We start from the raw sequence: 13019 nt of genomic DNA, 5'->3' as shown, positions 1-13019 counted from the left end.
TGCCTAATAAGGCCTTAACTGGCTAAAAAGGCTTTTGACTAGTGGCTTAATTTTATGTTTCAATGACCTCAACTCTCAGGAATTCTGTCTTTTCACATTAACCAAACTAGCAAGAAACTCTGCAACTTACAGTAGATAGAACAAAGAAGGCACAGAGTTTGCAAGATGCCGACACGATGATATGGTGAAATGAATTAATGTTAACTCACACAACGTGTAAAATAGGATTATGCTTTGATGAGGTGTGAAGGTTTTTTTAAAATTATGTGCAGTGACTCCATAAGCCGTCAGTCAGTCGGTCTGTTGGAAACCAGTTTGTAAGGTTTGCACGCGACATAGGTCTGTGGACCGTGTTTTGTTTGATTGTTTTTTTGTTTGTTTTTTACTTTTTGACTTTTTTTTGTCATAAAGACTGCTCCGCCATGGAATCTTCTAACACAGTTCTGCTTGAATAGATTCAATTCAAGATACTCATTTGTTATCTGGTCAGTTTGAGATTGTAATGTTGTTGAAGTAAAATGTGCACATTGCTGGCTGTAAATAACATGTCTATAGTAGTTATTAGAATTGAGGATAGTGTCTTAAGTATGTTTGTGTTTTCAATATCATATGTGTATATTTTTTTGAAATACCCATTGAACATATACGTGTTGTTGATTACTGTATGTCTGTTGTTACAAAGCTTAGTGTATGAAAAGGACAGTATGTTTTCTATCTGCACGTGGTATCACACTCTTAACATACACACATGTACACTTTTTTTTGGAATATATCACTTTTTGGAATATGAAACAGATTCAGTACAGTATTACTGCACCTGTGCCTTGTCATATTGTCATATTGAAATTGTACTGTAGCCATATTCTGAGACATACAAAACATTGTTTTGTTATAATGCCATTGGTGTGCTGGTGAGAAGTGTAAAGGGATTTTGCTGAAGTAAATCCAGAATATTTTGATGAATTTTTGGTCTTATTACTGTATGTACCTGTCCTTCTACTCTGAGTGCTATCCCAGTAGTGATGCTACTAGCAGTATTAGGCCTATAAATTACACACACATCAGTCATAAATAATAAGGCTTTATACAGCTTGGAAATGGTCAGTCTACCCCATTAGTCTGTGCTGTTGTAGACATTCTTGTTGCAACACTAAGTTTATATATATAGTTTATATATATACGTACAGTATATATAAATTTTTTCCAGTCTCAAGAAATGTTTCCGAAGTAATTTCAGTGGTTAATATCACATGCCTGTCACAGGGTGAAACACACTTCTGAATTCTCTGAGTTACTCTCCATGGCGTAAGACAGTTCAGAAGTGCGGTCCCTGTCTATGTTCTGTATAAGATCACTTTAATATCTACCAAAGGGGGTAAACTTGGTGTGCATCCAGTATTGCATGCAGGAGGAGCTGATTGAGTCTTTCAGTAGTTAAGATGAGGGAGGCTGTACTGTACTAAGTATCCTGTTAAAAAGATACGATAGGCCTAGAATATACTGTATTTATCTGTTATTTTACAGGTAAATGTACGAGTTTCAACAGCAGACTTTTAAAAAATGATGACAATGACAAATAAAAATGAAATGAAAAAGAATAATAAAAATGATACAAATATGCAATGTTTGACATGTGGCTCATTTCAAATTAGATGTGACATGCCTGTTTCAGTATAGTTCCTTTTAAAATGTTCTTCCTTGTGTTGTGTTTTTAGCATTGTGCAACATCATTTTATCGGCCCTGTCCCAACTTCTTTGAGATTTGTTGCATGGGTCAAATTTTAGAGGAGCACATTTCCCCTCAAAACAATTATTTTGCTTGACTTTAACAGTTGATGTGTTGACTTTACACTTGTCGCTATTTTATGTATGGATTGAATGGTAGCATTTTGTTTTTAATTCACAGAGTACCAAGTAGTGTCCCAACTGTTGTGGAATTGGGGTTGTACGGGAAATGTATTGACAAACATCTGTATTCAGTGGGAAAAGTTGGTTTATGTCTAACTTATGAGAAACAGGCTATATTGATACTTTGAAGGGGAACCATAGGGTGTGTGAGTGACGTGTGTGTCTGTGTAGCCTACATGTGCAGCATGTGTGTGTGTACGTGTGATGCCAGTCCAATAACATGCTGTTTTGACAGGTGTTATGCCAAAAGCTAAAGATAGGGGGGGTTTCAAGATATGATATTGATATATAGTGGGGTTGAGTGTTTTTGGAATTTTGCCAAAGCTTTTGGCTTTTCACTGCCCTAAGTTTAGTGCATCATGCTCAGATAACAGTAGAAAGGCATCGGTTAGTGCAGATGGTCGGAACAAATTGTGGTGGCCGGAAAAGCCTATGGCTGTGTGAGCAAAATTGTCTCTCTTCTTTCCTCATTAACGATAAATGACATTGCATCTGATGCATAACTGAGAACAGCAAAGGTAACAAGTGAATAGTGGGATCTGATGAGAAGTCTATTGACAGACACTTTGGTAAGTGGAAAGTATCACTGTGGATACTTTTTGCTGACTTTTTTTTGCATGAATTCCATGTCTTTTAAGGTGACATATAGTACTCCTAAACAATCATAATGTTATGTCTTTGTGTTCTAGCTTTTCTGTATGTGATGATCACATGTGTGCGCTGCGTGTGTACGCGGACAGGTCTGTTGGCCAGGATAAGTTTAGCACAGTGCAAAGGCATGGTTGTGGTTGACCAACCTGATGTAAATGCAGACGGACTGGATATAAATAGCAGTGGTAGCACTTACACTCAAGCTGTTGCATGTCTCATGTATGTATGTTCTGTATGTATGTATGCATATCAGGGAGAGTGACCCACATTAACAAAACACCAGAAAAGTGACTTTTTTGTCTTCCATAGCTGTCTGACAACCATCTTATCGAACTGCCAAGGACTTCCAGAAGAAAAAAAATCAGATTATTGAAATTATTTTTTATTTATGTGGGCTATATACAGCTACTTTTGCTTTCAGATTGTTATAAATCAGAATAATTACAACAGTAAACGTGTGAGGTGACCGGCCTAGGCCAAGATCTAATCGAATGTCTGTCTCGCACCAATGGGCTATTTACCATGTAAACAAAGGCAAACACTTTCTGTGTCACACCTACACTTGGGGTGAAGCAATCAGTCTGAATGGCAACCATACATTGAGGTGTAATAAGTCTGTAGCAAAGCCATCAAGAGCCATTTTAGTCAAAAGAGGGCTGAACCCCTATGTCCACAAAACCAGCACCAACCCAAGTGTGTGAAATTGACCCTTTCATCCTCAAGTGGTGGAAACCTGGTTGCAGTGGTCAGAGGGAGTGACCGTGCACAGGCCGTCTCTGTGGCACCCCCAGAGTCCAGCTTTATTTTTTATTCTGGCTGCAAACTACTGTCAGATGCTACCAACCAGAAAGGAACAGGGCTACGGCCTGCAAAGGTATTGGTAAATGACCTAGATACATATCTGACCACTTCCCATGACTTCTCTTAGAAGTAGGAAGATTCTCTGTTTCAATGTTCTTGTCAAGTGCCATCAGCATTGTGTTCTGAGACCAACCCCCTCACCCCCAAAGTCCTCCGGGTGAGAACAACAATAATGTTTGAGACAAAACTTCTTATTTGTACATCATACTGAAATCGTAATCATAATCAGATGATCTATCTGAAGGCCTGCTTAGGAAACTTGCTGTTACAGTAAGTTCAGAAGTCTCCAATTCGCGGCCCGGTATTTGACCAGTTTGTCATCTCTGTACAAATTACCCTTGCACTGCACTTCAATGTTTATGTAAGCGTTGTTGTCTGATGCTGAGCCAAGACCTTTTCATGGAGGCAAGCAACAAATTGGATTTGATGTAGTCTTCGACAACTATTGTTTTTGCGATTTGTCTGGTCATAGCAGCTTGTGAAAGTGTTTGATATATTTGGATATTTTCCTAATGTGTAAAGAACGAGTTCTTTTAAATATTCAGCAGATGTCTGACAATGGCTTAATCTATGCAGACACACTTTTGGGGCAGCTTGAGGCCCTTCAGATGATATAAACGTCTTATTTATTTGTTGTTACAAGAGTAACAAGAGAGGTTTAGTGAGCTTTGGTAAACTGAATGGAATTTTGAGGGACAAAAGTGTCTGATGAGCCCAAGTCATTCCATGACAATACACAGAGTCCGCACCCCACCCCCCTTCCTTGCTTGTCTCTCATCCCATGAAATAGCCAGTCGCATCCATATTGACTACAATTGCATATGCAATGAACTTCAAAGGGATTTATGAAAGCCTCTGTTACAGTCTGTGCAAAGGCCTAAAGCAGGGGTGAGGAACCTTTTTTTATCGAAGGGCCACTTCAAATTCCCCCAAGGGACGTAGAAGTCCTCAGAGGGCTGTACTATGAACACAAACCAGGATTCCCCCCTGCACTTAAAGGGACACTGTGTGAGATTTTTAGTTGTTTAATTCCAGAATTCATGCTGCCCATTCACTAATGTTACCTTTTTCACGAATACTTACCACCACCATCAAATTCTAAGTATTCATTATGACTTTTGACTTTTCATACATGAAAAGGGGGATCTTCTCCATGGTCCGCCATTTTGAATTTCCAAAAATGCCATTTTTAGCTGCAAAAATGACTGTACTTGGACCATACTAAAAATATTTGCTTATTACTTAGTAAACTTTCATGTAAAGAACAAATGTTGCAATAGGCAGCCCAGTTTCAATGAGCAGCATAGTTGCAGTACCTTTTTTTGACCATTTCCTGCACAGTGTCCCTTTAAGGCCTATTGAAGGCAGTCACCTTTAAAACAGACCCACTGAATATAAGCCAATTGTATTGAAAATGTAATTTCTAAGTTTCCTTTACAAAACGGCCCTCGAGACATATAGGTTCCCCACCCCTGGCCTAAAAGATGAATTCATTGTTGTGCTGGCTCTTTGTGCAGGCTTGAGGGTCTGATTGTGCATGGTGGCTTTTTTTGCATCCATCAGATATTAAGGTTTGCTGAGCACCCAATGCAGAAAAGTCACGATCTGGCAGAGAGTTTGGAAACCAATCTTAAAATAATTGACGATGCAGAGAGGTCATGATCTAGCAAATAATTTGATACCCCCTTAAATAGTTCTAGTTTAGATTTTAGCCAATGTGTTCATCATTGCAAGTTTGAACTATTGTTTTCATACAAATACTTGACAATGTGGCACCTATCAGAGTTAACTACTACCCAACATTTGGTATGAGAAGAGAGAAGACTAGAATTAGAGTTAGCTAGGGTTTTGATGTCATTTTGATTGAAGTAGACTAGTAGAGGCTATTCCCAGCTGTTCGGCGTTGATAGGATCTCTACATTCTGAGTCTTCCAGCCTTCCTGAACAAGCTTCAAGCCAAACGGATGTGTAGGCCTGCTGTTGTTCTAAATGCAGCTGTACGGCACAGGCTATCTTTTGTAAGAGAAAGCTCAAAAGTAGGCTACCTGGCTTTTAAAATTGAGAATGTTAACAAATATCTTATGCATTCATTATTTTGGTAAAGTTAATAGATTTTATATTATGAAGAATGATGTCCACTTACGCCTACTGAGCACCAGACTGGTGACACAAAAGACACCTTATGAGAGGTTATAGTATGTCCTGCATTTAAATAGACCTACCAGCTTAATAAAAACAATCCAGCTCATTTTGGTGCAACAGGGCTAATTAAGTAAGTGCCAGGGTAGTAGTCTCTATGCACTGCAGATTTTTTTTTTTTACTGAGAGTGCAATAACATCCCATGTTTCAAAATTATGTCATGTTTACATTACAATAATTTAGTGCAGTGCCATGTGCAAATATGTGCAGGAATATAAAGGTATGGTTGTATAAGATGACATGAGACAGGGCCACTTACTCCTCTGGAACATTTCGTTCCAGACCAGTATGGGGCTACGTCAGAGGGGCGGGACCCTTTTGTATTACTGGCCAATTGAAAAGCACTATTATCACCCCGGGCGTTCAGTTACCAAATCAAGTTTTGTGTTATTGAGGGGCACATTCATCCGGTTAGATATCCATGCTGCCACGAGTTGGCGGTGCAGGGGAGAGTCCATTTTAACGCGATTGCTCCGGCTGAATTATTCCACAGAGTAAGCTTTTATTCCGTTATTTCTGTAGGTTTGCATAGCGTCGCTTCCAGTCGACGGTTGCTTTAAATGTATTGTTAAAACTTATTTGGTGTAGATTAAATAATTTACAGCCTTTGAGGAAGGTAATTTATTGCTTTATATTCTGGATTCGTTGCCTAGCAAGCTAACCAATAAGCTAACAAATCTTTGAAACCATGGTGATTTTTCCATTATTTATTAGAGATGCCGCTGCTCTACTTGAGAGCAAGGGGCGGTTTGGCCATTGACTATTCCTTATCGTTTGTAACGTGTTTTTGCAAAACGCCTTGCAGTAAACCTCGGTGGGCCGTTTTTCTTGTAGTTGTTACGTATGTTGCCGTTAGCTGTTAACAATGCAGTGTTAGCAATGCTAACATGCTTGGTAGATTTATGTTTTCACATCAATAATCCTTCACCGCTGAATCTCTGCTACCTCTCCGATTTGGTACAAAGCAATTCATTTGGTCTATTGTTCGCTTATTTCAAGTCAATTTAGGAGGCAACGCGTGGGCTATTGCAGATGAATGGACTTAAGTAATACTGAGCATCCAAGTGGAGATCCACCCACCTTTTTGCTTTGGCGGCTAGCTGCCGAGAAGGAACCAGTAGCCCATTACCCTGCTAACTGGTTAGCTCCTTACCACACGGTTGTTAACGATTATTATACGTTTTTAAAATTCCAGACAACAGAATCATGATGGCAGAAACCGAACAGCAGTTTATGGAGACATCCGAAAATGGTAACGAGGCCGAGGAACATTTTAACTGCGAAGAAGAAGAACCCGTGGAACAGGCAGAGGCAGAAGCGGTAGAAGAGGAGGAAGAAGCGGTAGAAGCCGTAGAAGCAGACGCAGAAGCCGAAGCAGAAGCAGAAGCAGTAGAAGAAGAGGCTGTCGAAAAGGTAGAGGGACTTGAAGACGACGCACCAGAGGAAGATTCACAGAATGGAACCTCAGAAGGCGGACAAATTGACGCCAGTAAAGGCGAAGAAGATGCGGGGTAAGTGAAGTCGACATACTCAAGAAAAAAGCTAGTAAATATGTGGTAGGTTGATGTATTATGCAATGGTGTAGCGCTGAAAGCGTGCTTTTGTTCATTCGGCTTTTGTTGGCGCCATGTGTCCTCTCAAATGGGGGATGGGCACCATGGGCTAGCTGGCAGGCGGCGACACATTAGCACATAATGTAACAAGCTGTTTTAAGGCTGCACAATCGAATGATATCGACTGTATTACGTGATCCCCCTTTGTTCATCAAATGTTATTTTGTATCGAGCACATGTTCTGTTGCGATTTGTGAAAAAGACGACGCCCCCTTGTTGGTACACATAGCAAAGTGCTCAATGTACTAGGCCTGCATCCAATGTGCCGGCGTACGGAATAAATTGTACAGAATGTTAAAAGATTGTGCTCTTTTGTATTGACGATCGAATTAATATACATTTATATCTATTTTTAATGCTCTCTCCTACAGTAAAATGTTTGTTGGGGGACTCAGTTGGGATACAAGCAAGAAAGACCTTAAAGATTACTTTTCCAAATTCGGAGAGGTAACTGATTGTACGATCAAAATGGACTCAAACACGGGGCGTTCAAGAGGATTTGGATTTGTTCTTTTCAAAGACGCAGCCAGTGTTGACAAGGTATTGGCCCTAGCTGAACTGCTCTGATTCTCTTGATTGTGTGTGTCTCTCTGTCTGTGTGTGTGTCTCTCTCTGTGTATGTGTATGTGTGTGTGTGTGTGTGTACTCCTTGATGAGCCTTGGTGGATAACCATGCTAACAATAACCATGCTGCTTTGGCTTCTGTGTAGGTGCTGCTACAGAAGGAACACAGGTTAGACGGCCGCCAGATCGACCCCAAAAAGGCTATGGCCATGAAGAAGGAGCCGGTAAAGAAGATATTTGTTGGTGGCCTTAACCCTGAGACGGAAGAGGAAAAGATCAGAGAGTATTTCGGGACCTTTGGAGAGGTTTGTCTTACCTTTGCCTAAGCTGGCTTTTGTTTGTCCCCGTGTCTTGTAATTTGTCCTTGCTCAGTTGTAAGAATACCACCACCACCAACCCCTCTCTGACATTTGCATCTTCTTTGTTTTGTGTCCACAGATCGAAACAGTTGAATTGCCACTGGATCCCAAGTCGGAGAAAAGGAGGGGCTTTGTCTTTATTACGTATAAAGATGAATCACCTGTGAAGAAAGTCCTGGAAAAGAAGTATCACCACGTTAATGGAAGCAAGGTGATTAAAATATAACCTTGTTTATAGTGATACAATAATTCAATCTGAGCCGAAAACATGCCTTTGTTATCAAAACTGAATTCTGCTGCCAGTTGGAAGTAATAACATGGTTTCAATTTTAATTTTCACAACTGCCTTTGCTGAATTACAAGGAATTATGAAGTTGAACTCCTTAATTCCAATCCATCATTACTGAATTGCAATAGTCAATACATTGGTTTTTGAAATGCACAAGACCTGAAAAATGAACACTGCAGAACTTGAACCATTGCAGAATGTACTACTTCTTGCTACCTACAAAATTAAACGCTTTCAGTGTTTCCCACATAATTTGTTAGTCTAGGTGCTGGGCCGTTAAAAGTATGTGTTTTTTTGGTTAAGCAACTTAAGAAATTACATTCACAACATGAAATCTTAATCTTTTCAGGAGAGCTAGTCAAGGGGCAACCTCAGCAATGAAGTGCTGGGGGAAACCCTGGCTTTTTCTCAGAATGTCATGAATTTGGTGAAAAATCTTGGACACAGTCTCCCCTTGGTTATGTTGGTGTATTATATGTGTATTAAACGGCGTATTCAATCAACTATGCTAAGTTAAAGAACTGTCATGTTCAAAGTATGACGTGTATGGACCATGTCCTGGTATTTGCCGAATAATGTGAAGATGGGATTTTTTTTTCCTTGGTCTGTTGATCTGCAAGCCAGAACATGCTTGTTGAATTTACCATTCCTTCTGTTTCACACCGGTTTTGCATTTAGGTGTATCGATTTTGAGCAGATGTGCATGCAACAACTCATGGTTGCTGAGCTCATGATGTGATCTTGTGTGTTGCAGTGCGAAGTAAAGGTTGCCCAGCCCAAGGAGGTCTACCAGCAGCAGCAGTTCGGTGGCCGTGGGGGATATGGCGGAGGCCGTGGAGGACGGGGCCGCGGTGGTGGTGAGCCTGCCTAATTACTTCTCATGATTCACGTCTAGCGCCATGGGACGGTCTAAATATGTATCAAGAGGTGTAGCCCATGGCAAGCTCTAAGTGGTTGTCCGAGTTCAGATTTTGTCGGGAGATAAGGGCAACTTGCCCCCCCCCCTCCCTGTTTCCTCTAAGTAATTTAGATGGGAGAATGTACAGCCTTTTTGCATATTATGGTTTTGTGCTTCATGAGCACACATAATTAATTCCGGGCCTTATTTCAAATGTCATAGTTACTAGAAATTTACTGAAAATGCAACACTTCTGATAAACCAATGTGGAAGATATGTAGCACCTGTATGTAAAGCCCATGAAGGTCTACAGCTGAAATGCACATGTTTTTACAGTAGAAATGAAACACATTTTCTAAAGGCAATTGAATGTGAATGTTATGAATGTTGGTGGCCTCTATTGTATTTCCCTCCCATATCTGACCCCAGGGTCACTTGCTCTCCACAGGCCACATTGAAAGCAAAACAGGAGGAGGAAACATTATGCGGAGGAACAAGAAGATTGAGTAGTTAAATTGAATCGGATTCATGTGTCTCATTTCTCAGGACAAAACCAGAACTGGAACCAGGGCTACAACAACTATTGGAACCCTGGCTACGGTAACCAAGGCTACGGCTACGGTGGACAGCAGGGCTACGGCGGCTACGGACCCTACGGCCAGTATGACTACTCGTCTGGTTACTATGGCTACGGAGGATATGGCTACAGTAAGTGGACGGGATCACCCCTACAAACCCCCTTCATGTGCTTACCTACCTGATCACAATGTTTAACTTGTCTCTGCACAGAGAGCGCTCAGTCCTCTTTCTCTCATCCTCCAGACCAGGGCAATACAAACTATGGGAAAAGTCCAAGACGTGGAGGCCACCAGAGTAGCTACAAGCCATACTGATCACATGTAGTGCAGGTATGCATTTTTTTTAGATCTTAGATCTCCTCATTACATCTTAGTTGTTCGTTCGTTCCTTTTTTTGTTGTTTTTTTGGTTTTGTGGTAGACACTCTCGCAACCATGTTTTCCCGCTGCATCTGTCCCCCCATTTGAATCGGGACGGCAGAGCCGTGGCTCTTAACTTTGTCATCATGACATCCGTTGATTTGTCTTATCATTATGGCTGGGTTCTACTTAACTCTGCACGAAACCCCAATTTTGACGACACAAAAAAAAATCCAGCCAGTGTGCAATTTTGCCAATTTCAGGTTGCCTTTCTGAAGGTCAACACCATAACTACACTACTTGGTCAATAAGGGTTGAGGTTGTGGTGGACCCTACACAAATGGGTTTTTCTTAATACTGGGGAAAAAGGGGAAACCTACTTTGCTTGTTTTCATGCCTTGAGCTTCGGAGGACCCTGCCTCCTCTTTTGCTTATATATATTTTTTCTTACGCCTAGTTCTAACACAATCATCAATCTTCTAATGCTTCTGTGTATTGTTTTTTTTCTTTCTTTATTTAATTTTGCGCATGCTTCTTACACCTTTTCTCCCCTCCTTCCCAGTTAAACATTTTTTGGTCTTGTGGTGTGTTGAGGTTTTCTCTTTTTGTCCTGTTGTGGTGTTTGGGCGCATCAGGTTTGTTGCACAAGTCTAAGGCCGACAGCGGCCCCCTTTTTTCCTCTCTGGTGTCTCCCCAGGACCTAAGTGATCATGACAGCAGGAAGCCTGCAGAGCGAACAGCATGGAGTGGATGGGTGACGGGGACCTGACTTTTACCTTCCGGACGAAACACAGACTCACACCTCATTTGTACAGAACAGACAATTGGGGAAGCCGTGTCACTTCTCCGTCTTTTTGTTTTGTTCACATTTCCAATGATGGAAGTGTTATTTTTACTGTACTTTTTGGTACCTCTATAAATTTAATGTATGTTTTTTTTTCTCTTTTTTTGTTTGTATTTTTCATGTCCTGGATTTACAGTTGAGATTAAGATCCGTCAACGTTTTTAGAAAAAAATAAAATCACTTTTGACATTTACCTAGGTTTCCTTTATTCCCTGGTGCTGTGAGGTGCATGGCCGAGTGCTTTAGCAAAAGAATTGTTGAGTTTTACTTTTTTTTTTTCGTGGAAAAGGGATGTCGGGGGTTAACAATGCTAATTATGACATGTGAACGGGGGAGGGGTGGGTTGCGGGGCAAGTATCGTAAGTAAGTGAAAAAGTGAAAACGATTAATTGGATTGCAGTACTATATTTGACATAAGTTGGCTTAAGTTACAATTGTTTTTGATCCTGCTTTATGTGGCTTTGATATTATGGTGCAATTGAAGTTAATTCTCTGCTCCTAAAGAGTGGGCTGCAGCCCAACTGGAATCTTTCTTTTAGTGTCAAGTTAGAAATAAAACATTTGATTATAATACGTTTTTGGATCTTTTGTAGTCTTTTCTGGATGTTGACTAATATTCTTAAATGTTAACTGTAATGGTTTTTATGTGACTTGCTCACGGTTACAGCACGCTACGGTTGAGTAATATTTTGTGGCCTGGTTTGCTGTTTTCATGTAAATTGTAAATGTGGTAAATGTTAACGGTACATGTTACAGTATGTGTTTTGTGGTAATGTTTTTTGAGTTGCGATCCAACATTGATCACAGAAGCTTCTTATGGTAGGGAGTAGATCATTCGTCCACACCCCCTTATTTTTTTATTCTTTTTTTCATTTTTTTTCCCTCCACACTTCACTGGACTTTGCTCAAGCTTTTTTGGATTTTTTTTTTCCCTCCTCGTGGGTTTCTCACCATAACCCTGAAGATTTCCAACATGACATTTTTTACAAGTTGGTGTTTTTCATGCCTGTGAGTTGTCGCACTTCTATGTAGAACCCTCACCAACAAAAGTAACAAGTAATTTCCAAAATGGCTGAGGGCTAGTTAAACCCCATAGTCACCCACCCACTGGTGTGATGCAGGTACTTCAGGCCCCTCTGCAAGCTACCAAGAATGGGCCCCCGAACGAAAAGGCCCTAATCTGTGGAGGGGGGCCGTTTCTTCATGTCAAGGGCTCATGTGGGCCCCCTGCCTTGTATGGGCCCTGCCTCACGGGGGCTGCGGGGGTATGCTTAACGCCCCTGCACCCACCCCATAAGAAGTACCTCTGTGTAGTTTTGCTATCATTCTTTTTTGTAGGTGCTGAAAATATCTTAATTGAACCTACAGCAACATAGTAATTGGCATACGCTTCAGGTAACGAGGTAATTGTTTCGCTTGGAGGAATACCATGTGCGTAAGAAAAGTCATCCTTGTATGTGGAACACTAAACTGATATTAGCATACTTGTGTTTTTAATGTCAGGTTGCTGACAAGTGTTTCTCATTTTTAGGTTGGCCTACTCCAAAGGCAAGCTGTATGCCTTTGTTGAGCAATGAAAAATTTGAATACTTCACTTTCAGCATCTTTACTGCAAATGCTGTGTGCAATTAAAGCACTTTGATGTCCACTGATTCCATCAGCTCAAATGGAGAAGCAGTTGTACAGTATTTTATGGTTTTTAAGGCCTTAATGAGAGGCACTGAGTGTACACAGATGATGGCTCCAATGCAACATAATGGTGATAAGACAACTGCTAAAACATCAGGATCGCGGTAAATTCCCCTGTATAGAAATGTGCATGTCTCCATTAGTTCCTTCTGGTATTGTTTGACCTCAATTATGGTATTTTCCTAAGAGGCAACTTGATGTGGGGG

General features: G+C 40.7%; 1 protein-coding gene across 4 annotated transcripts; it reads left to right on the top strand.

Annotated features, from left to right (window-relative positions):
• The first annotated feature begins 2303 nt into the window (after positions 1-2303).
• LOC134453044 (heterogeneous nuclear ribonucleoprotein A/B-like) lies at positions 2304-11697 on the top strand. Of its 4 annotated transcripts, none has more exons than XM_063203809.1 (9): positions 2304-2477; positions 6816-7131; positions 7605-7773; positions 7944-8102; positions 8236-8367; positions 9200-9302; positions 9890-10051; positions 10166-10251; positions 10978-10996. In XM_063203809.1, the coding sequence occupies exons 2-8, from the start codon at positions 6827-6829 to the stop codon at positions 10234-10236; spliced, it is 1101 nt and encodes a 366-aa protein (XP_063059879.1). In that variant the 5' UTR covers positions 2304-2477; positions 6816-6826; the 3' UTR covers positions 10237-10251; positions 10978-10996. The 4 variants fall into 4 exon arrangements, with proteins under 4 accessions (XP_063059879.1, XP_063059878.1, XP_063059881.1 ...); XM_063203808.1 differs by lacking the exon at positions 2304-2477 and adding an exon at positions 5996-6114; XM_063203810.1 differs by lacking the exon at positions 2304-2477 and adding an exon at positions 6155-6236.
• The last annotated feature ends 1322 nt before the right edge of the window (positions 11698-13019 follow it).

Source organism: Engraulis encrasicolus, chromosome 7 (genome assembly GCF_034702125.1).
Source record: "Engraulis encrasicolus isolate BLACKSEA-1 chromosome 7, IST_EnEncr_1.0, whole genome shotgun sequence".
NCBI lineage: Eukaryota > Metazoa > Chordata > Actinopteri > Clupeiformes > Engraulidae > Engraulis > Engraulis encrasicolus.
The sequence above is the reverse complement of the archived record's forward strand: the minus strand, read 5'-3'. Positions and strand labels throughout refer to the sequence as shown.

What these genes read in the sequence shown, in the direction of transcription:
- LOC134453044 (XM_063203809.1), top strand. Translation starts at nt 6,827, where the DNA reads ATGATGGCAGAAACCGAACAGCAGTTTATGGAGACATCCGAAAATGGT. An exon ending in ACGCAGCCAGTGTTGACAAG is followed by an intron (nt 7,774 to 7,943) that starts GTATTGGCCCTA and finishes GCTTCTGTGTAG; the next exon opens with GTGCTGCTACAGAAGGAACA. An exon ending in ATTTCGGGACCTTTGGAGAG is followed by an intron (nt 8,103 to 8,235) that starts GTTTGTCTTACC and finishes TTGTGTCCACAG; the next exon opens with ATCGAAACAGTTGAATTGCC.